This window comes from Rhipicephalus microplus, chromosome 3 (assembly GCF_043290135.1).
Source record: "Rhipicephalus microplus isolate Deutch F79 chromosome 3, USDA_Rmic, whole genome shotgun sequence".
Lineage (NCBI taxonomy): Eukaryota > Metazoa > Arthropoda > Arachnida > Ixodida > Ixodidae > Rhipicephalus > Rhipicephalus microplus.
In genome coordinates, this window is record NC_134702.1 from 77019825 (window position 1) to 77042792 (window position 22968).

The window sequence follows — 22968 nt, forward strand, 5'->3', positions numbered from 1 at the left end:
GGGTAAAAGCGTGCGAGCGCTGCTGAAGCTGGGATCACATGAGTTGGCCTATCCCTATCACCTGGAAAGTGCATAACCTTTCCCGCATGTTAGAACTGCCATCGAAGGCTCAAATAGAAAGTAAACCACCTGTCTTAAACGAGCATGAAACAACGTGGGGAGGGGGGGAAGGAATCGCTCAAGTAGCAATAATAAACTTGGACTTTAAGGGCCATCGCGATCGCTGGTGCGCTTGCCATCTTGGCGAGTATAAGTGCGGTTTCAATGCGAAGGGACTGTGCGAAAAGAGCAAACGCAAGCACAGAAGTCGCAAATACATGTGCTCCTATGGAGCGAAGGCGGGAATAAAAAAACTTCGTTATATCCAGAAATTCCTTGTATTGCAGTTTGTTTTAAGCAGGTTTAACCCTAGTATATATTAGCCACCACAAGCGAAAAGCCATTGTTTTCAAACAAGCTCTCCCTCTTTGAACTGGATGACTAACTGAATCAAGTCAGTGATGTTCGAAAGCAGTAGCTATTGCACACAGCGCACGCGTGCAGTGACTTTCAGTCTTACTTGAAACACTGCTTTTTTTTTGAAGGACGGACAGTTATCCATTTTGAGTTAAAATAGTTTGGCAGCACGCAGCAATTCAATACATTGCAGAGACCATCCCTAACAAGCAATTCATGTGCTGCACTCGTTTGCTTCTGACACTTTAACCCAACGAACGACAGTTTGTTGACAATACTTTGTCGTAACTAGTGGAAAGCCCTCACCTGAGATTAGAGACTCATCCGCCTTGCGAGGAGGTCGCTCCATGATGTCCAGGTCGGGTGGGTTGAAGCCCAGAGCAGTCGCGGGCAGGCCGTCCGTCACGAGGTTCACCCACAGCAGCTGGACGGGGATCAAGGCCTCGGGCAGACCCAGCGCAGCTGTCAGGAAGATGCTCACCACCTCACCGATGTTGGACGAGATCAGGTAACGAATGAACTGCTTCATGTTGTTGTAGATGGCACGACCTTCTTCTACAGCCGACACAATGCTTGAGAAGTTGTCGTCAGCCAGCACCATCTCCGAGGCAGACTTGGCCACCGCCGTGCCCGAACCCATGGCAATGCCAATCTCAGCCTTTTTGAGAGCAGGAGCGTCGTTCACACCGTCACCGGTCATGGCAGAGATCTCCCCATCAGCTTGGAGGAACTCGACGATCTTGCTTTTGTGTGCGGGTTCCACTCTAGAGAACAACCGCGCCCTCTGGACGGCTCGTCGCTGTTCTTCCAACGGCAAGTCATCAAACTCTCGGCCGGAGTAGGACATGCCCGTGGGGTCCTCGTCCTCCTCGAAGATGCCTATGCGGCGGCAGATGGCCTCGGCCGTGCCCTTGTTGTCGCCCGTGATGACGATTACCCGAATGCCAGCAGCTCGGCAGCGCATGATGGAGTCGTACACTTCTTTTCGGGGAGGGTCCAGCATGCCCACCACTCCAACAAAGGTCAGGTTCACCTGTGACAAACACGCAAAAACAATCAGGTTAGCAGCTGTTGCAAACACCTCAAGTCCACAACCAATGAGGCAGACATGGTGCATACGGAATTCAATTCTGCAACTAAGACTGCCGTGTCTTCTCTTTTTCCGTCTTTGTCTACATTTTTGCATTGTTTTTACATCCAATCTGCAACTAAAACAACCTATCCCATTACAGCGGGAGAAAACTACATAAAGCCTGACCAACCAAATCGAGGATTGACTTCATAACATTTGAGAATTCATAAATTGTCTAAATGAAGATGCATGCAATAGCTAGAAAAGGGACGACTAGGCAAAGACATCGATGCAAGATAATCAGTATACCACACCAGTAACAGCACACATGCATGCAGAAACGCACCTCATATGTGGCAAACTTCGTGGAGTCACCAAGGTCCATCTCTTCGGGCTTGGGTGGGTTGTCCAAGGTGGCAAGGGCCAGGCACCGCAGTGTGTCACGACCGGTGCCATAGGTACGTGTAAGGTCCAAGATGCGCTGTTTCACAGCTCCGGACATGGCCATCTTCTTGTCGCCGACCCTGCAGTGGGTGCATCGCTCAAGAACACCCTCAGGGGCTCCCTGCACAAGACAAAAGCCATTCACTTGAGTTTGGAAACACAATAAGTGCCGTACAAGTATGCGTGGGCTACATCTTGCACTGTTGGCATGTCTGGAAGCATGCGATAAAGCAGAAAAATACCGTCAAACTCTTTTATAATACAGTAAACTCCCATTAAAACGAATTCTTGTTAAAAAGAACCACATGGGAATGTTTATAAATTTATTCAAAATAACTTCCAGGCCCACTGAAGGGCATTGAGTAAGGGGGCATCAGTATACAAACGAAATAACAATAAAGGAGAAAAGCAGACGAATATATATATATAAAAAAGATTACAAAAATTAAGGTGCAACAGCGTTATACAATATTAGAGTACAATGAAATCAGGTTATCACGAAAAGTTTCACGGTTAGAAATGGATACAACATGATCCGGAAGATCGTTCCAATATGCAATGGCTCGAGGTAGTGATAAGTTAAATGCCTGCGTGTGACCATGAATGTGCATGAAACTATGTGCATTGTGAATGCGCCGGGAAGTGCGCGCAGGAGAATATAGTGAGAAGTTGTTTGTATGGTAGTCAAACTCTTTTATAATACCATAAACTTCCCCATTAAGACAAATGCTAGCTTAAGCACAACATGGGAATGTTTGTATGGTTTTCCATAAATTTAATGAAAAAAAAATTGCTTAAGGGAGCAGACTGGTTTTTGAGACCAAAAAGTGACAAAAAATTCATTTTTTAATATTGCACATTTGGTTTCTGCAAGTATGTTTCTATCTCTCTGCAGATTTTTACACACCAGGAAGTGGTAGTTTTTTTACAGGAAGTGGTAGTTTTTTTACAGGAAGTGGTAGTTTTTTTAATGTCATTCTATCTGTCCAGATTCTTGGTGCTGTTAACATGCAGAACCTGCAAAAAATGGGGAACCAACTTTGACGATTCTTTATAATTTGCCGGCACCTGTGTTAGAAGCTCTGCTACGAATTTATGAGCATCTTAATGAGGATTGCAAAACATGCGCACCATGATTGTTGTTTTTTGAAGAAGCTGTGTGTTTTCACTTTTTTCCATTTTTCTCAAAAAATTGAATTTACGACAGTTCAATTTAGAGGCCTCAATTGATACCTGGTGTTTAACGACCCAAAACCACCATATGATTATGAGAGACGCCGTAGTGGAGGGCTTCGGAAATTTCTACCACCTGGGGTTCTTTAACGTGCACCCAAATCTGAGCACACGGGCCTACAACATTTCCGCCTCCATCGGAAATGCAGCCGCCACAGCAGAGTACCTTAGCTACTAGACCACTGCTGCGGGGCAATTTGAGGCCTCAATATCACTGCACCTAGGGCTGGTACAACAATAATTCTTTTTGCAAGGGAAACCTGTATGTGTGTAGAATGTAAGTATAAAAGCAGAATTTAGAGCCCAAGCCTAATAACTCATCAAAATTGTAAAACAATTCCAACTGCTTTTCAAAATGAATAGTTCATTTTGCTGTGAAATAACCAAGAAAAGCCTAAAAACAAAAAAACTCTTGCATACTTTCAATCTATAGTGATTAGTCTATGTTGGCATATCATAAATATCACTTTTAATTAATCACTTTTTTTCTATGGCCGCCTTAAACAAGAGGGGGTGAACTTATCTCGTAAACAAAATAAGTAAGTGGAAAACTAATTAAATATTTGAATTCAGCAGAAAAAACTGCATATTCCTGAGTAGTTTGATCAAGTTCACTGAAGAAACAAACAGAAAAATGTCTAGGACCAGTCTACCCCCCTAAGGGGAGATGCGGGTCAAAAACGTTAATTTTTTTCGAAAAAGGCCATTTCGTGTTTTGTATTCCTCCAAGCGTTCTCCTTGATGTATTAAAAATCAAAGCTGACAATTAAGAAGAATTTATAGAAAAATACAATTAAAGTACTTGTGATGGATGGCGAAAGTGCAAAATTACCCAATTTTCGCGCACACAGCACATCGCTCAGCAGCAACCCCGGCTCTTGAAATTTCACGGGTGTGTAAGCGGGTGTGTAAGCCTAACCCTCTTATTCCAGAGTCCGCTTTGGCAGAGCGGCATTCTAGCTGAAAATGCTAGGAAAAAAATCGTTTCCCCACTGCAATCTAGCGTGACGACTGGGCCTTTGAAATCACATGGTACGATTGGAGCCCTGCCACTGGTTGCAAGCATTGCGCCACACAGTCTGACGAGAGTGCTCTTTCGTTGTTCTCCTGCTTCTGCCGGGACATCGACATACATAAACGCCTGAGTTACTTTTTCCGTGCCATGGCGTATATTGGCTTTGTAAAGGTAAAGGTACACAATGAAGGCAAATCCAAAAGTAGTTGCAAAGCCAATAAAAGACAGCCTCTCAGAAGGAGAACAGCCAGAAGAATAAATTTTCCATTCTTTGAAGCAAAACTGTGCTTGTTTTTTTTTTTCCCTTTTTATCTTTTTCTAACCGTCAATACATGGCTGCACTAGAGGTTAATTGTTGAAGTGTGGTAGCAATTTATTCATAAGCATGTTTATTATGAACTTGCAAAATTGAGTACTCCTTAGATTAGTCTGAGTACTCTACTTGAAAGCAAAGTTCTTATGGAGCTGAGCCAAATGCTTTTCCTTGTTCGTTTCCTTCCCATTGTAAGTATAGTCCATTCAGTGTTTTCAAGCAACATATTTGGGTGTACTTGGCATGTTAGCATTTCGTTTTTTCGGGGCACTTCTGATAGGATGAACTCCGGATAAGACGGACAAATGATCGTGGTCTCTTGGGGTTTGTCTTAAAGGGAGTCTACTATAAATCGAACAGTTCAGCAAGAAATGGCAGTAAATTGTTTTAGATGAGGATTTGTAAAACGAAAGGCCCATTTGGATATCTGTCTCATTGTGTGCATTGTACCCCCTGTCTATGCCGGAAGTTATAATGAAGTCATGCCAGATTTATTGCTTTCACCAAAGGGCTATGTGCTTGTTGCCAGAACACGCCTACACAAGTCTGAGCTAAAGGACTTGTGGGGAAGCACGTGCGCCCGTGGTTCCTTTCCGTAGCTCAGCAGCCTAGTTGCGAGGACATGTCTATCACTTCAAGAAACAAGACAATGTAGTTTCTTTTGAAGGGATCGGTCACCTCGCGATAACGCACGCCCACCGGCTCGTTGGGGAGAGGGAAACCTGGAGGTTGGAGTCCGGTGGCTGGTGCCAGCAAGCCACAAGCTTGCAGGCACTAGCCACCGAACTGGCACGATAGCCTCTGCTTTTCCCTGTGAGCCATGGCGATCGACGACGAAAGGTGTAACCATATACGCTTTGTTATCCTCTGAAAGTGGACAATCCCTCTACGCGACATTTACGTGTTATTGCTAACGTGGCAATAAAGTGTTTTGTTGACCTCACCTGTTGCCTTATTCACTTGAACCCCTGTAGCTGCGATGACTCGAGCTACGAGAAGGGGACGTTATTTGTGCACGGTAAGACTGTGTGCGGCTGGAACATTAGCTAGACTTCATTAACCGTAGGTAGGGCACATCCCCGTCAGACTAAAAAAATGGCCGTTCTATGGACCCACCTTCACAAACATCTTGGGTCCAGTTCCAAGCTTGGTGTTGGCAGCAGCCCTCGTTGGAGCACAGTAGGAGCTCATAGACTTGCGGTCCCGGGAGAATTCGAGAGTAAACTCCTTTTTCCACATTGCCTGCACACCGTGGTTGACAGTCAACGCCGCGTCACGCCTGGACTTGCCACTCTTGTCGAATCCAAAGGGGTTCATCTTCTCTGCCAGCACAATCAGCGCAGTCTCGGTGGCCTCGCCCACTTTTTCAAAAGCTTGCTTGTACTGCAAAGAGGCAGACATAAGCACACTTTCACATGGTTCGTGGATGCCATAACACACTTCTTAATGAAATTTATTAAGGCAGTCTATAGATTGTTTTTGTAAAGAGTTCACTGTTGATAAGAAGTACAGTGGGCACCAAATAGTAGTGCATACATGTAGAAACATGAAATGCTCCACAAACAATGCCTAATATTAAATAAACACAAACAAATTTTTGGAAGGTTCTTAAGTTAAATCACGTAAAAAGAGCGAGGTGTAACTTTTATTCGAATAGGGTGAGGCAAAAGCGGGTGACAAGGTTCATATGAGCTGGCGATTGCATAGGAATGAAGAAGTCAAATGAACCGTGCAATTCAATACTGTGTAGAAAATTCAACGATGGCAACGTCTAGTCTAGTTGAGCCATGCATTAAGTGTGGAAATGTAAATGGTGAGAGTAGATGGTGCATGTTTCTGTACCTCACCACATGGCTACCAGTTCTTGCAAAGTATACCCTGCTTCAAGAAGATATCGGGTCCATCTAAGGTCACCATAAAACTACACGGGACAGTGCCGCGCATACTACCACAACACTGTTTAGTGCAGTGGCTGCCTTGCACAACAATGAATGTATGCCGTCATGGCTGCTATCCCCAAGACGGTACGGCTCCACAGCAACTTCGAAGAGCAATCATGACATGAGAAGAAAAAAGATCAAGTTCTGATGCCAAAATTCAATAATGTAATAACTACGCTATTGCAATCATTATGAAAGTAAGCACAGTTTTTGCTTTCATTAAATGTGTAATTCTGGAAGAGCTAATTTAGATATTCTCTCAAATCTAGGCTTGTGCAAATATTTGAATGCTTTGAATTTTTTGGAATAGTAGAGTATTCGAAATCGCTTCAATTCCAATCTAAATTATTGAAAGTTTTGAAGTACTTGCAGTGAATGAACAGGTGTACAATATATTAGTGCAGATATAGCCACTCATAAAGGTGATTTCACTGCAGTGTAGGGGTTCTAAGCTGTGAAAACCTATCCAAAAAATTGGCCCCGTATCTGCATGTAATCTGCAAACATCGTCGAAAGAAGATAGTCTTGCGTGTGGAGAGAGTGAACAAAACATTTATTTGATGTTCTGCGCAAGAAAATCGGTGAATGGTATTCCAGAGGCGCTGCATTAGAGTGCCTCGAGCGTGCAGCGGAGGCGAACGAGCGCATCAAGTCACGTCACACGTGAGACATGAGCGCTGTTACGACCGTCATCATTATTGAAGCTTTTCGGCCTTTGTGAACGGGACGAAAATATTTCGACGCATTCCAAGCAAGGGTGTGCCGTCAAGACGGGTTGATTTCCTCTCGGCAAAACCTGAACGAGGGGTTCAGGACTGGTTCGCGCAAAGAAAACACAGGAGCCAAGAGAGGCCATTGTGAGCTCGACTCAAGAAAGGCCATTGTGTTTGCTGCGAGCAAGGCCTTCAAGGTAGACAAGGAGGCAGCTGGGCCATTTTCGAAGTCACCGAGGATCTGGAAATATCGGAACCAGCGTCGTATTAGCAGTTTGGGCTGAAAGCTAAAACCAAACTGGCTGTGGCTGCACCTTGCGAGGAGAAGCAGAGCCCCGGATATTCACAGCTAAGCTGCAGCTTCTAGCAAACAACGAGGAATGGAATGTGGGGTTGAAGAAAAGGATAATGCACTACCTGCTGCAGCCCATGCGGGAGCCCGCCTCGGCGACGAGGGATTAGTTGACTACTCCTCCTTCCCCCCTTTCTCCATAGGATCGGCTGAATGAGGTGGCATATTTTGACGATATGCTGGCCCACCACTACACTACAAACAGTCAGGCAAGTTTACTCGTGTACTGGCAGCCGGTTTTTTGAACCTCACCCAACTGCCAGAAAAATCTTGGAAACGAAGATCATCGGACGTGCGCGAAACTTGGTGACGTGTGCAAAAACGTTGGTGCAGTGCGTTTGTGACCATATTTGGGCATCGTGTATACTGTGCCCTCTCCGCATGCATTGTGTGGTGTCTTTCCTCTCCTTCGTTGGTGGAGCACCTAGACCATGGAGCGCCCTATTGGCGGAAGCCGGAGACAATGTGCCCAGGGTTGGCAACGAGGTGCTAAATAAGCCGAAGACTTACGTGTATTTGAAGTTCTACAGCTCAACAGCCCTTCTGTACAGTTCTGATCACTTGATCACCTCTTTTCGAATTCTCAGTTACTAACCAAGTAAATAAATTGTTGTCGTTTTACGAGCGCCTCATCCGAGTTGTTCGGCGACGCTTCCTACGTCGGGGGCCCGCTACCAAACTGAGACCCGCAGGACCCGGAGTCGCAACAGCGCCATCTGGCAGTTTCTTTTGAAAAACGAAGCGCATGGCCGTGCGCGCCCGTCTCAGAGGTGATAAGCTGTACAAAGCGAGGCCAAGGGTAGGTGCCACCACCATCTCGTCTTAACAAAGCGTTGGAAACACTCCCCCGTTCCGTGCAAGCGTTGCATGGTAAGCGCAGCGTGATAAGCGCTACGGTCCTTAAAATTACTTATGTATGCGTTTTCTAGTAAGAGATGCATATGCAGAATATATGCATGTTGTTATGGTGCCCCAGACATGTGCAATAATTGCTTTTTAATTGACAATTGCACAAGCATGAACGCTCAGCCTTGAGCAACATTGGTGGTCGCTGCGGATGGGGTCGGCCGCTTCAGGTACCAGATGCCAGTAAGAGTGGACAGACAGACAAATGTACAGACAGACAGGCAGATCAAAATTTTTGCGTTGAAGGTCCCTAAGAAATACTATAACCTTAAAAAAAAGCTGTTCTGCCGCGAAGCTTCACGTTAAATTTAAAGAGCCCCTGCAACACTTTGGAGAATGGTCAGAAAATGCTGCCGATAGGTGGTCTAGGTCACCGAGAACATGCGAGCCAAATATGTAGTGCAGCACACGGCCTGCAATTCACAATGAACTTTCAAAGTTGGCTGAAAACTACTCTCCTCTCGGAAAATGATGCCACAAGCTCAAAAATCCCTCGTCGCAGCCATTGTATCAGCCGTAGGCACATTGGAGCACGGTGCGCTCGGTCATGGGGCTGCCACGAGAGGCTGCCACTTGTCCATGCATACGTGTGATCGCACTAAAAAGCGGCGTATTCGAAGAAAAAAGAAGTGAGAAAGAGAGCTGTCCCGAGGCCACGTGACACATTTTCTTTACCCCTGTTGTCCATCCCTGCTTATCTTCCAGCTCTTTCGTCGAGACATGAGAGAATGCACTTGCAGAGCGACAAACCTTTGCAATTCCGCTCGTACTGTATGGATTCTAATATTTCTTACGGCGATTAATTCGTGAGGCAATAAGCTTCTATAGTGAATCCATTCCATAGCTGTTTAAAAAGGTATTGCAGGGCCTCTTTAAATGAACATATTACCCTCAAATCATCATTCTTGAAAGCTTGTTATGCGAGCTTATATGCTTTAAGTATAATAAATTTTAAGATGATATGTATTTGACAGGTTATCACTTACATCCAACAGAAGTCAAATCCTGCTACTTCTCATAGTTCTTTCAACTTGCTTTAAACTAAAAAAAAAATTGGCATTTACATAGAGGCCTTATTTCAATTAAAAAAATATTGTGCAGGTCTCTCTCTCTCTCTTACGTGCACACACGCACACACGCACGCACGCACACACACACACACACACACACACACACACACACACACACACGCACTATTCCTATTCGATTCGAAATTATTCGACCAAAATCATTATTTGCTTTAAACCTAAAATTCACCATTTGCACAAGCCTACTAGAATCTTATTGCTAGAGGTCGTTTTCACAGTCAATTAAGGAAAAAGTGAGGTACGAACAGGCAAGTGCTCACCTCGTTGAAGTCAATACTGGAGTCATTGCACATGCAGCAAATGGTGGTCAGCTCGTGTAGGGCCTCGTAGTTTGCGCAGTTGGCCTTGGCGCCGTTCTTGAAGACCTCACCAATGGGCTCGTACGTCGAGCCAGTTACCTCAAACTCGTGGAAGCTGATGTCGCCAGGGTCAGCCTTGTCGAGGATGAAGAAGCGGCTTACCTGAACGTCAAGAGAGAATGTAATAGTTTACATACTGTGGAGACACAAGAGAATGTATGCCAAATAGCCTGCCGGAATCGTATGAGTCAATGTAAATGAGATTATTTTCATGCGAACTAGAGGTATTTGTCAGATTATGTGAGGAATCTTATAGGGACATCAAAGGCAAATGACAATTTATGGTAAAGTCAAAGCTCAATGTATGACAAGGTCTAAAATGACAATATGATCAAAAGCCGTACCTTAATTGCCAAGGAATTAAGCTAAATGATCACACGACATGCACGAGTGGGACATTTGTGAAATGATACCGATGACGTGAGAGAGTAAAATTTATCACTGGTAATAAAACTGGCTGCAATAAAAAAATTATCTTCCGTTTATCAAGAGACGTAATAAATTGCTCCTTGTCCGTTTCTGTTAGATTTAAAGGAAAAAAAAAAAAAACACCTGGAATTATTATAGGGCATGGCGCGAGTGGTTCAAATGTTCCGTTTTAGGCTGGATAAGTGGTGTCATCTAGTGGGGCCCAGCTGAACCTAGCAAGCAGAACCACGGCATCCAAGATTGCAGAAAATCGTTCAATGGCTGTTGCGCTACTGAGGCTCCTGCTACTTTTGCTCTGCTGCTACCGGTGTCAGCGGCTGTGCAGTAAAGGCGGGCAACGTTGGGCACGGCAACAGTGACGCCAAGACTGCTTTCAGATGGGCGATTTGAATTGCACTAATGCGATGCAGAGCACTAAAACGTGATTTTATTTCAGAATCAGCACTTCCTTGGCACAAGAGTAGGACTACGAGGTTTCTAGACCACAGTTTTAACAATCAACATCGACTTATTACCTGCCTTTACTGTCCCTTTAATTAAAGTCTTGCACACGGTAAATCCCCATCCCTACCATCATAAACGAGATCTTCCTCTTTCCCGTATCATTTGCATGGGAGGTAAAAAGCACTTTTCTGAAATCACTGCCGCTGACATCCCAAACAGTCTGGTGCAGCATACTCTAAGTAAACTTTTCAAAAACAAATCGGGAAATACACGGCTGTGATAATGCAGGACACTGCGCACGTACAGGCATACAGTCGTGTCATAAAACAGACCTAACGAAAGTAAGGCCCACAAGATGTTATGAAGTAATGTTAAGATATAAGCAAGGCCAAGATAAAAAATTTAGAAACTTACACTGTGCCTGAGGATGTACCATAGATAGTTTACCTTTAGAGGATACCCTACAACAGAATAATCCAACAGGTTTTGGGAAATGAGGTACATCAAAAAGCAACAGCAAAGCTACTAGGTTACAGAGTGTAGTGCTGAGATTGATTGACAGCACAATTTTGTGCATCCAGTGCAAAACATAACACAAAAGAACAAAAACAGCATCTACTGCAAGAGAGTGTGATGAACACCTATCGTGGGCGGATCCAGTCATTCGCACTCTCGGTTAATCCTCTTTGATCAAACACACAAATTGGCACCACAAAAACTCGGTCGCTGTAAGGTTGGCTGCTGCAACATCGCAGCTGCACTCACCGACATCTGGTTGGTGGTGAGGGTGCCCGTCTTGTCGGAGCAGATGACCGATGTGCAGCCGAGGGTCTCGACTGAGGGCAGGGAGCGCACGATGGCATTCTTCTTGGCCATGCGCCGCGTGCCCAGGGCCAGGCAAGTGGTGATGACGGCGGGCAAGCCCTCGGGGATGGCGGCCACGGCTAGCGCAACGGCAATCTTGAAGTAGTACACGGCCCCCTTGATCCACGAGCCACCATGAGCAGGGTCGTTGAAGTGTCCGATGTTGATGGCCCACACCGCCACGCAAATAACAGAGATCACCTGTGGAGAGACATACAAGAACAAAGAGGTCAGCACAATGAAAGTGCAGTGCTGAGAGCAAAGTTAAAAATTGAATGTTCCTGAGAATTCACAGCACACTGGTGTTAGCAAAGCTGACAGATTCTACATTTGTTTAGTAGCCTGCAATGGTCTAGCTGATGCACTCCAAAATCTTTTAATCATGAGCTTTGAACAAATCTGTCGAGTGTAAAAATGCAGGTCCTGTGCAATATTGACATCCTCTAATCCAAACAAACTGAAAATGGGGAGCAAACATAGTGAAAGATGGTGTAGAGGCTCGCACAGGCAACACCTGGATAGTACATGTATACAAAAAAGAACACACAAACCTTGGAAAGCTGCTCTCCAAATTCGTCCAACTTCTGCTGCAGTGGGGTCTTCACTTCCTCCGTCTCAGTCATTTCTGTCCGGATTTTACCTGGGAGTGGAGTAGCAAATGTTCAGCGATAGTGCAAACATCTCTATGAGTACCATGATTATTAGCATAAGAGTACACTGGTGAAATGTACCATCAGACAATTAGCAGCCGGAGAAGAGAAGATTTTTATTACAGTCAAGCCCCGCTACTACGAAACTGAAGGGGCACAGAAAAAATTTAGTTGAAGCGAAAATTTCGTCGTAGTGAAATCGCAAAAATATAGCCGATCTGAACTAGCAAAGCAAAGGAACGTTTATTCTCAAAATTCAAAAAGTGTCCGCTGCTTTTTATTCTATCACAGCAGCGTTGCGGCGCGATCCTCACCCATGCATAGCGAGGCCATAGTGAAAAGCACGCTGAAACAATGACTACAACCACTTTTGTGAATGAACCAAACAGTTGCATTAACACATTAACACCAGCAGCTGTCCGCCATCAAAACGCCGAGATGGCAGCAGGGTATCGTGGAGCGGTGACTTTTGCCTTATTTTATGCTATTCTTATCCATCACTTGTGGCTAGTTGATTTTGTTGATAATGCGGATGAACAGCCGCTCTGATTAGTTACCACACTGGCCAAGCGCGAACAAAATGATAAGCATTGAAATCGGCAATTGCATCGTTCCGCAGATTCACCCAGCAGCTGCGCGTAGGAAACCATGAACTAACTAACCAATTGAGCTTCAGCTTCAGATCGTCTGTGACTATACAGTAAACTCAATCTTAAATACTTGGTGCATTTTCAGAACCTGAAAATACGTCGACAAAGTCTAAAACACGCGTTGGCACCATCAGAAACCAGTGCTGTTCAGCAAGCCCGGGCGCCACCATTGCTCGATAGTGATGGCAACGAGACCTCTGCTTTTGCCAGTGACAAAAGCATGGCAGTCTCATTGCCATCGCTATCGAGCAATGGCGGCGCCCATGTTTGCTTGAACAGCAGTGGTTTCTGATGGTGCCAACGCGTGTTTTAGACTTTGTAGACGTATTTTCAGGTTCTGAAAATGCATCAAAATGTTAAAGATTTGGTTTACTGTATAGCAATAAATATCTGAGCCTGGAATCGCATCATGAAATTTCGTTGAAGCGGGACGGCAGAAGAAAAAGCGTTCATTGTGGCGACAATATTTGTGCATCGACTCCTATGAACTGCTGACGGAGAATCGTGAATTTTTCGTTGTAGCAGGAATTTCACTGAAGCGGCGTTCATTGTAGCGAGGTTCGATTGTATTATTATTATTGGGGTTTAACGTCTTAAAACCACCATATGATTATGAGAGATGCCGTAGTGGAGGGCTCCGTAAATTTTGACCATTGGGTGTTTTTTAACATGCACCTAAATCTAAGCACACGGGCTTCAAGCATTTTCGGCTTCATTGAGAACATGGCCGCTGCAGCCGAGATTCGATCCCACGACCTGCGGGTCAGCATCCGAGTGCCCTAGCCACTAGACCAACATGGCGGGTGGAGAAGAAAAGATTATATATCATCCCACACTACAAACAGTTATGCTACAAGTTGCCTGTGTTGTGTCATCTCAATTCTCAAACTGAAAAAACAAATGCTGAAAACGCCCACGGGTTAAATGTGTTTTCAGTGTACCCTTCCACTAAATGGGGAGAGAACACCTCGATTACACCACAAAACTACCTCTCAAAAGCATGCTGACATCGTAACTATACTTTTTCACACACCAATACTGTTTTACAAGCACTGTCCTAGAAATCTGTAGAACACCAAGAGATAACTCGTACCAATGGCAGTTTCAAGGCCAGTGCCAACGACAATGCCAATAGCCTTTCCTGATGCAATGTTGGTACCCTGCAAAGAAAGAAGTCAGGAGTGGTTTAACAAAGGCCCCACAAAAAATTCAGCAGATAATTGCAATAAATGAAATTTGTAAATGTGAGAACGGGAAGATTTTCATTACAACACAGAAAAACACTAATTGCAAGTTATTCGGCCACACATGTTATTTACATGCCCATTTACTTGACAGCAAGACAACATGAAAATTGAAAGCCTGAAAGAAAAGACCTTATCCAGATGTTACTGGCAGTCTTACCAACATCAGTCACGGCTATGTTACATTATATAGACGTGTTATGCCAGTACTGCACTTGCTACCTTTAAGAGACACCTAAGATAATGAATCAGTTTATATTTATAGATTATACTATGAGATTTCCAAAGACGTTTATTTTATCACATTTTTAATAGAATCAGTTTATATTTATAGATTATACTATGAGATTTCCAAAGACGTTTATTTTATCACATTTTTAATAAACGAGAAAAGATCACTTAAACTTAAAAGTAAAATTAAGTTTTCAGCCAAGATCTTCACGTGTATTGTCGCGAATTCGAAATAGTAAATATCCCAATTTGGCACCATTGGCTTAATAAAATTTCCTCAAACTTGCTATGTCTAGGACTCCCTCCGAGGGCCATGTACTTCATTTTCACCGACTAAAGGGCCAGTCACCAAGCTCTGATGTTTTTGTTACACACCCCAAAGAAGCTCGGCGATTTGTAGAGTAGACAATGGCGATCACTTTTCTCGAATATCAGACTGCTGCACGCCGCTCAGAGCCTCAATTTCGAAAAACAATTTCCCCCCTCCTTTCCTACGCCTGAGCAATCCTCCTTTCACGCGCAGTGAAGCGAACTCACTGATACGCGACTTGACGTAGCGGGCAGCTCGTCGATTGGTCTAAGCCAGTTGCGACGACAGACTACGCCTTACCATCCTTATGAGGGAGAAGAGTGGAGAGGCCGGGCAAAAATTTGAAACTAGCTGAAATCGATTTTTAACCTCTAACTTTCTTGATATAGCAGGCATTTGCAAAATTCTTGCCGCAGCATGTTCAGAAAGCAAAAGAGCACATATTTTACTTCATAACGATTTTTGGACTTCTGGGTTGTTTACTGGCCCTTTAAGAACTACGTAGGCATTAATAGGCGCCATCAAAATATATGATGTCACGGCGAATTGTGCGGGAAATTTAAGGTGACCTCACCCCCACCTACATTTTCTTTTTTTTTTTTATGTTTTTTCGCTCACCAAGCATTTTAGCGTAGCTAGCGTGGAGTTTTCGGTACTGCGATAGAGTACTTTACTAATGCAAAAAAAAAACTTTTGCTGTTCAGTATCCCTTTGAGGTTCAACTGTTCAGCCACTGTGGTGCGCTTCATCCCTTACATTTACGACACTACTCAAGCTTCTGCAAAGTCCTATAGACTACTTTCTGCAAGAAACCTGGGCACTGCCACATGCTGCGCTACTAAGCTGATGTTTTCTTCTTTTTGTATTAGCACAACCTGAATTATTCAGACCATTAAAAATCTCATATCAACCCAACCGTTTTGATGCATATGAGTCTGTCGTAGCACTGTTTGTTTAGTTGTTCCTGTAAAATGCCTGTAAAATACAAAAAGTACCACGTGACAAACCCGCTCATGCGCCAGTGCGCGCGATGATTCTAGTGCTTCCCAACGTTCCACGTACAAACGACCCTAGCATTTGCCCGATTGTGCTGTCTCGACGGGGCCGCAACGGTGGTGGTGGCTTTGCGACGAACACGTTTTGCTGTTGGCCACAAAAGCGATAACCGCTGTGACTGCTTATCGCTGTGATGAACCAGTGCGAGAGAAGTGTATATTGTTCGTGCGCGGAACGTTAGACAGCACCAGACTCAAGGCACGCGTAGGAGCTCCAGTGGGTTTGTCATGTGGTATTTTTTTGTATTTGGCAAGCATTCGTATTTGTAGTTAGCAGAAAAACACTGATAATCAACTGATATAAAGTTCAAAACTGTCTAATTGGACATTCTGCAAACCGATCTACAACTTTCTCATTCAAACTTTTTATCCATTTCTTTCATTTTAAAGTTAATTAAACAGATCTAATTAAACAATATTTTAGAACACAAAATATAGTGAGACTAACTCCAGGCAACGATCAACATTATGCAATTAATCGCATGACATTTGTGTGTCGGCATGTTTTTAAATTCTGGCTAAAGATAGCCGAGGCACTCTGTATACATGCAGCTTTTTCACACGCCAGTACAGTACGTGAAAGCTAATTCACTTGCTTACATAGCATCACGACTGCTACTCTATGCTAAAGCTTCAACGAGAACATCCAATGTGTGCAAAATAAGTGTGCAATGTACTTCGGCAAAGAAAGCTAGCTGGAGTCGTGGCATCTCGCCTTGTACAATGTTGGCACAGCCATCATCTACAAGGCGTCAAAAACCGTGATGTTTTACGATGTTAATTCTGCACATTAAAAAGCTGCAAGCTTTCCAAGAGAGCTGAAATACCGCGAGATCACGTTAGCAGCAAATTTAACCACCAGAGAAAAAAGAAGACTGTAGTGCATACGACCAATCTCTAACCCCTTTCTGTTGTGTTCCTTTCCTAAATAAAAGTGACGGCACACATGGGTCATAAACCAGCATACGTTTATACTTGGAGCACTCAAGATAAACTGTTGAGTGAATGTAGTTTAACAAGCAACAGTGAAAATCGTAATGAAAGTGCCGCGATAAAAGTCGCTATATCAGTAGTTCGTATTATAAAGACCTACCCATAAAAACATTCACATAGACGCGAAAAGTGTCTCTTTTTATTATTTTTCCTGTATTAATTTATTGAAGTTCGCACAACCCCTCCGCTGACAAGTTGGGCCTTTTCGCGTGTTAAATGACACCTGTTCGTTCACGAATGAATTCAACCACATTCGCAATGAACTCGTGCCATTCCACTGAAGCTTGGTGTCACCACGTCGAACTAATCAACCCTGGCTAGTTGCGCACAGCACGTCGCTTACTCGGCTCTTGCCACCGCAAGCCAGTTCGTTTGCAGTCCTATGTTCGCGCGCGTTTGTGCTTTCTTCGTGCATGCTTCACTACTTGAGATCGTGCTTGGGGGCAAAACGACACATCAAATTTTTTAGTACGACTGGTATGCGCAACTGCTCACGATAACCAGATTATGGTCGCGACCAATCTGGTCTACCAAGATAACGATGGCTTCAATTTGCCCGTTCGAGACGATATTATTCCATATGGCTCTAACTAAGAACGGTGGAAATGAATTATATGTGTTACTCAACTCTACATTGTCCTGTTACAATTCGCGAGTACAGTACCTTTACATGCAGTGAACACCCTCTGTCTTCAGAGCAGTAGGAAGAAGAGATGGACGAAAGAGGTATGCACAGCGCAAAAAGGCAACCACTCACCGAAAAAAGAATGTTCTTCTTGTCCTGGTTGACAGCACGGGGGTCTGGAATTGCGTCTGTGTGTTTGATGACCGAGACAGACTCTCCGGTCAGGATGGACTGGTCCACTCGTAGGGTCGTCGAATGAATCTTCATCAACCGGATATCGGCAGGGACCTTGTCACCAACTGTTTTTGCAGGAATAGACATGAAAGTTACATCTGCTCTGAAGTCATCCTAGGTGTACATCCTGATGACTGCATAAGTATCTTTATATTCACTGCTGGCACACGTATGCACAATGTTGATGAGAAGTAGTTGGCCTTCCAGGTTCATCAAGCTTCTGTCATTCTGCGAGCCTAACATGTACCAAAACACAGATCCTCGCCAACAATTGATAACTGATAATTATCATCATGCTCATCATCTTGATTACACCCACTGCAGGGCAGAGACCTCTCCCATGTTCTGCCAATCACCCTGGTCATGTGCTTTCTACTGCCCCAATATACCTGATAACTTCTTAGTATCATCTGCTCACCTAACTTTCAGGTGATCGTAGTTTATTGGTAAACAGCACCACAAATGTTTTAAACAATGCTTGCAATCAAAACAAAATTGGCAATGACCTTCAAAGCAATAAACCAATATAAACTGTTTACAAAGGACACTTTCAAAGCCAGTGTTTTCCAGTGTTTAGAAAATATCTTTAAAAAGTTGATAAAACATCTATACATAGATGCGAGAAACAAACTCAATGAATTGTGAAAAGAATGGCCCTCAAAATTTGACGAACTAATACAGAAAAGCCGAGAAGAGAGAGAGAGAGAAAAAAAAAAGAAGCATTGAGTGCTGCTCACCGGACACCTCCACAAGATCTCCAGGGACGATTTCCTTGGCACGAATTTTTTGGACACCCTGTTTGTTGGCCCGTATAACTTTGCCCATCTCGGGCTCGTATTCTTTGAGCGCTTCTATCGCGCTCTCCGCATTACGTTCCTGCAGACAAGAAAAGCACAGAGAACTGTTAGGCAGGTGCAAGGTTCATAAGAACATGAAGTGTGGACACAACCTGTCTGAATTTGTAGCACGATGCTTTTGATGAATTATGCAGCACCAGACACTAAAACAAGACTTTTTGGAGATAATGGCAAGAACAAAATACTTCACAACTGTGGAGATTTACACAGATATTGAAGGCAGTTTATTTCGAACTGAAAGCTGATTGATTGATTGATTGATTGATTATGTGGGGTTTAACGTCCCAAAACCACTATATGATTATGAGAGACGCCGTAGTGGAGGGCTCCGGAAATTTAGACCACCTGGGGTTTTTTAACGTGCACCCAAATCTGAGCACACGGGCCTACAACATTCGAACTGAAAGTTAGACATCAGTGAGCAGTTACATTATCTATTATGACAAACATTACAAAGAAGTTAACAAGCATATAATTAACTTCTTTAAGTTTGGCTACTATAAGATTTCCAGAATGCCAGTTTTCAATAACCGCTGATCATGGACAACTCTCCATGCACTTGTCCATCAGAAACCAAAGTGCACATAAGCGTGTTACCATGAAATGGCACACATGTGCTGCAGCACGGCAGCTTACATTGAAGCTTCAAAGAACTGCCGCAGCACATAGTAAGGTTGCGCTCGCTTTTCAGGCGAAAAATGAAAATCCCATAAACCATCTTCACGACGCCAACAAGCATGCGCATTTCTCGTTATCGCCCTAAAATGACGCAAACATTTGATGAGAGCATTCCACTCACCTGCCACACGCCGACAACGGCATTGGCAATCAAAATGAGCAAGATGACAAAAGGTTCAACAAAGGCTGTGATGGAGTCTTCATGCTCCTCAAATAGCGCCAACACCTGCGGGAACACAATGGGAGAATCGTACACACAAACCTGAGCCCACCTGCAAGACAGCTAAACAAGGGCAATAATCAATGAGTACACTTCAAGACCCTGCATTCATTCAGGTTCCGCTATTGCTTTTGGCCTTGCAAACTTGTTGTGGGGTTCAGGTGTAAGCACCGAAGTCCTAAGGAGCGCTTGCTTTTTGCTTCACAGAACGAAGAAAAAAGTGGTTTTGATCACTTTGTGTGCGGATAATTACAGAAGCCGAAGTACAGAATTAGGCCTTTTAGGTTTGTGACACAGCAAGACTTGGCAGTAGTTTTAGAACTTCACACCCCAATTGTAAACTAGAAAAAATTGCTCATGCTATTATGAAGATCACCAAGTAAGGCCACAAGAAGATATTTAAGTCAAGCGATCAACAGCACATGCACAGGGTACATTTATAGACACGCGTGGACCATCAACAAGCAGCCGGAAAAAAATTACTGAGCGACATATAGTTGACATGTTTCAATCAAATCATTGATTTGATTAAAGCTGTTAATCCAATAAGCATAATCTGTTCAAAGCTAAGGGGAAAAATTTTTTTATGAAATTGTTTAAAAAACTTGAAGATGTATATATAGCTTGCCTGTCTTTTACTCGTGCAACAGGATGTGCAGTAAAAGTGACACCTTGCTTCTTATGCTGTTTTACGTGTTTTACGCTGCTTCCCTCCCTTAGTCGATATCTCAAAGGCTGTTTTGTATCTAGGTGAAAATTTTTTTCCTAAACACACTACTGCCTACAAATTTCAGCAGGTAAGCGGCTACACCATATCTGATGGAGTGCACCACTGTGAGGCATGGAGTGCACCACTCAGCCTCCAGCTTTACCGGCACTCACTTACGACTGCTCGGCACACATTCCCACAAGTGCAGTCGCGAACCGGTTGTGCTGGACTGGTAAACCTGCCTGACATTCCTTCTTTACCATCTCTCTGCCCCGCAAGTGCACCTTCGCAACACGAAACCAGTCACTTATATGAAACACCTTAGCATCTTGCACAGTGGTTGCAGTATCAACTATGTGGTACTGCACAGCGGAGAGGCGTACGTCTACTGGGAAATCAAGTGAAAAAGAGAAAGCGTTGACCACTTACAAATGAAATAACAGCAGCTAATAATAAAATCTTCACTAGAAGGTCGTCAAACTGTTCGAGTATAAGTTGCCACAGGGGCTTTCCTGAATGAAAGAGAAGGGGGAAAAAAGGCAAAGCATTAGCCCACACCACATCTGGCAAGCGAAATTCACAACAGGAACGCTGTAGGCTCAAATGCCATCACAGCTCTGTTCAGGCTAATGAACTATCAAAATTTATGAAGTTCATTCTCAACATGTCTAAGTAGACATCACAATATATGTGCCTATCCTTTTCCCACAAATGATGATTAGCCAACAGTAATCAATAACAAACCAACTTGTGAGCTTTCAATGAAGATGTGTAAAAGTATCCAAGTAAATGAAATATTAGTGCTTCGAGTGAATATGCAGAGTAACTATTTAAAGAAAAAAATAAATTGCAGAAATACTAAATGCTATTAGGAAAGACAAAAACTCACCCTCTTCTGCAGGTAGTTCTGCAATGGTCGAAAGAAATGCACCATAGAATTAAACAACAGTCAATAATATAAAAATGCACTTGTTAGTAACACATAATAATGCGCAAAAACAATTCCCAAGGTGGTCTTTAGTAATATGCGTCTCAACTTCACTGACAATTACCACGTGACAAGTTGCATAACTGACTTACAGGAAAAGAGAGCTGGAGAGTATACACAATGGAAACAGGGTTGAGCCCTCTTAAAAAAGAAATAGACTGTCCCTCGCTGTCATCACTTGCAAGAGCCACTAATCTGTGCACAGTCATACTGCCAGCACCTAAGCAGCCTAGTAGCTTGCTATCATAGATTGAGACACGATGTGAGAACTAAATTACCTACACGTTGAAAGCCTGCTCTTTGATTGACAAATGTTGGAATATGAAAGTTGGCAAAGGTTTACTATCGCCATGTTAATCTAATAAAAACATGAACAGACGCAATAGTGAACTGAATTTCACGATGACATTTTTTTACACTGCGAGGTTAGAACAACCCTAACTTTGCACTATACAAAAGCAATAACCCTAACAATATCTAAAACATAAAATATGGCAAGAAAAGCGGTTCTTATGCCTATAAATCTGCATATCGGTTACGCTATACACACACGCTATAACACCTTAAAGGACCATTTAAGCAATTTTTTTTACGTCCACTGACGGCAATAAAGGTTCCGATCCACTTTTCTATCCCATTTTCTGTGTAATCTTTACCAAACTGTACAATTGCAAGTCATCTAGTTCCCATGAGAACAAATTTTAAGGATTTTCGGCGAGTTCCTTCATCATACATGTAGACCACCCTGTGTTTATGACATGTCCTGCACTGCAAACTCGTAGAGCAGCCAGTCAAATCACATGGCGATCATCCCTTGCCCAATTCGCCATTGAAATTGCCATTGTGAGGTTTTGAAAAGCTGGCATAGCTTTTCGCATGGCCAAATTGTATTGCCAGTTTCTCTTTTTCTCGTGCCAGTACCACATGTACGGTGTCTGCATTACAGTAGAGCAAGCTGGCACGTCACAGTAGACATTGCATGAAGCAGCTACCCATCCACGTTTAAATTTTGACCCATTCCAGTTTTTTTTGGTTATGAAACATTAGTGATGAATTGCAATGCAAACTGAACCACCCACTTATCACAGGACTGTGGATATCACTTTAAAATGGCCATATCAGTTTATTGTTACAAAGACACCGACGTTTCCCTTAAACAAAACGCTGCACTTACGCTTCTAGTAACCAACCCTTAGGTAGACTAACATTTCTCAGCAAAGTTTAGCTTAAAATAATAGTTATATGCAGTTCAGCCAACATACCGTTACAATTCCTTCTTGCTCGACCAAACAATAAATAAATAAAAGCACTACTGAGACAGCACAGGACACAAGGTAGACGAAACTGCACTGAATCTCAAAAACGCATGCCCTACCACAAGCAGTGTGGTGGTTTGTGGGTGTCTAAGGGTGTGTACGTGCCTCAGCCAGCTACGAAGTTTTTTTGTGACTTCCTACTCCCGCAACGTACCCCCGCCAAAAAAGTCGTGACGGTGCACATGCAGGTGTGCACAGAGAAGGCGTGTGTTGTGGTGGTAACGTGCGCCTCCTGTCGGGCTTTTTGTCGCACTTACGTAGCTCTCAACGTGGCCAGCCTCTGTACACCACCGAAGTCTGCCCACGGGCGAAGAGAAAGTGTTTTAAGGGAAGTGCATGCCACACGTCACTCTGTGCGGTCTTAGGCGTAGCCAATCTTTTCACGCGACTCGAACCAAGACAATCGGTGCCCTATGGTCAATCGTGACTGTTGGAATAAGAATCCTAGTTTTACACATTGCCTTGTGTTTTCTGGCATGTAATTAAAAGGCTAATCAGCTAACTCAAATGTAATTTCAAAGAGGGATTATTCCTCTTGGGCAACTAGTACTGCACAATGGTTTCTAGAGCAGTAGAACAT

The 22968-nt window shown here is 43.6% G+C and overlaps 1 protein-coding gene across 7 annotated transcripts in view; it reads right to left on the minus strand.

The window, feature by feature from the left end:
- Positions 1-22968, minus strand: part of SERCA (ATPase sarcoplasmic/endoplasmic reticulum Ca2+ transporting SERCA) — a 154626-nt gene that overhangs the window by 16704 nt on the left and 114954 nt on the right. For all 7 annotated transcript variants that reach the window (XM_075889859.1, XM_075889858.1, XM_075889857.1 and 4 more), the window contains 12 exons: positions 20974-20991; positions 20514-20596; positions 19277-19381; positions 18358-18496; positions 17519-17685; positions 14022-14088; positions 12180-12268; positions 11530-11829; positions 9793-9993; positions 5650-5916; positions 1875-2093; positions 763-1489 (listed from right to left, as the gene is read on the minus strand). In XM_075889859.1, the coding sequence (XP_075745974.1) occupies positions 763-1489; positions 1875-2093; positions 5650-5916; positions 9793-9993; positions 11530-11829; positions 12180-12268; positions 14022-14088; positions 17519-17685; positions 18358-18496; positions 19277-19381; positions 20514-20596; positions 20974-20991 (2382 nt within the window). The remainder of the gene's footprint in view (positions 1-762; positions 1490-1874; positions 2094-5649; positions 5917-9792; positions 9994-11529; positions 11830-12179; positions 12269-14021; positions 14089-17518; positions 17686-18357; positions 18497-19276; positions 19382-20513; positions 20597-20973; positions 20992-22968) is intronic.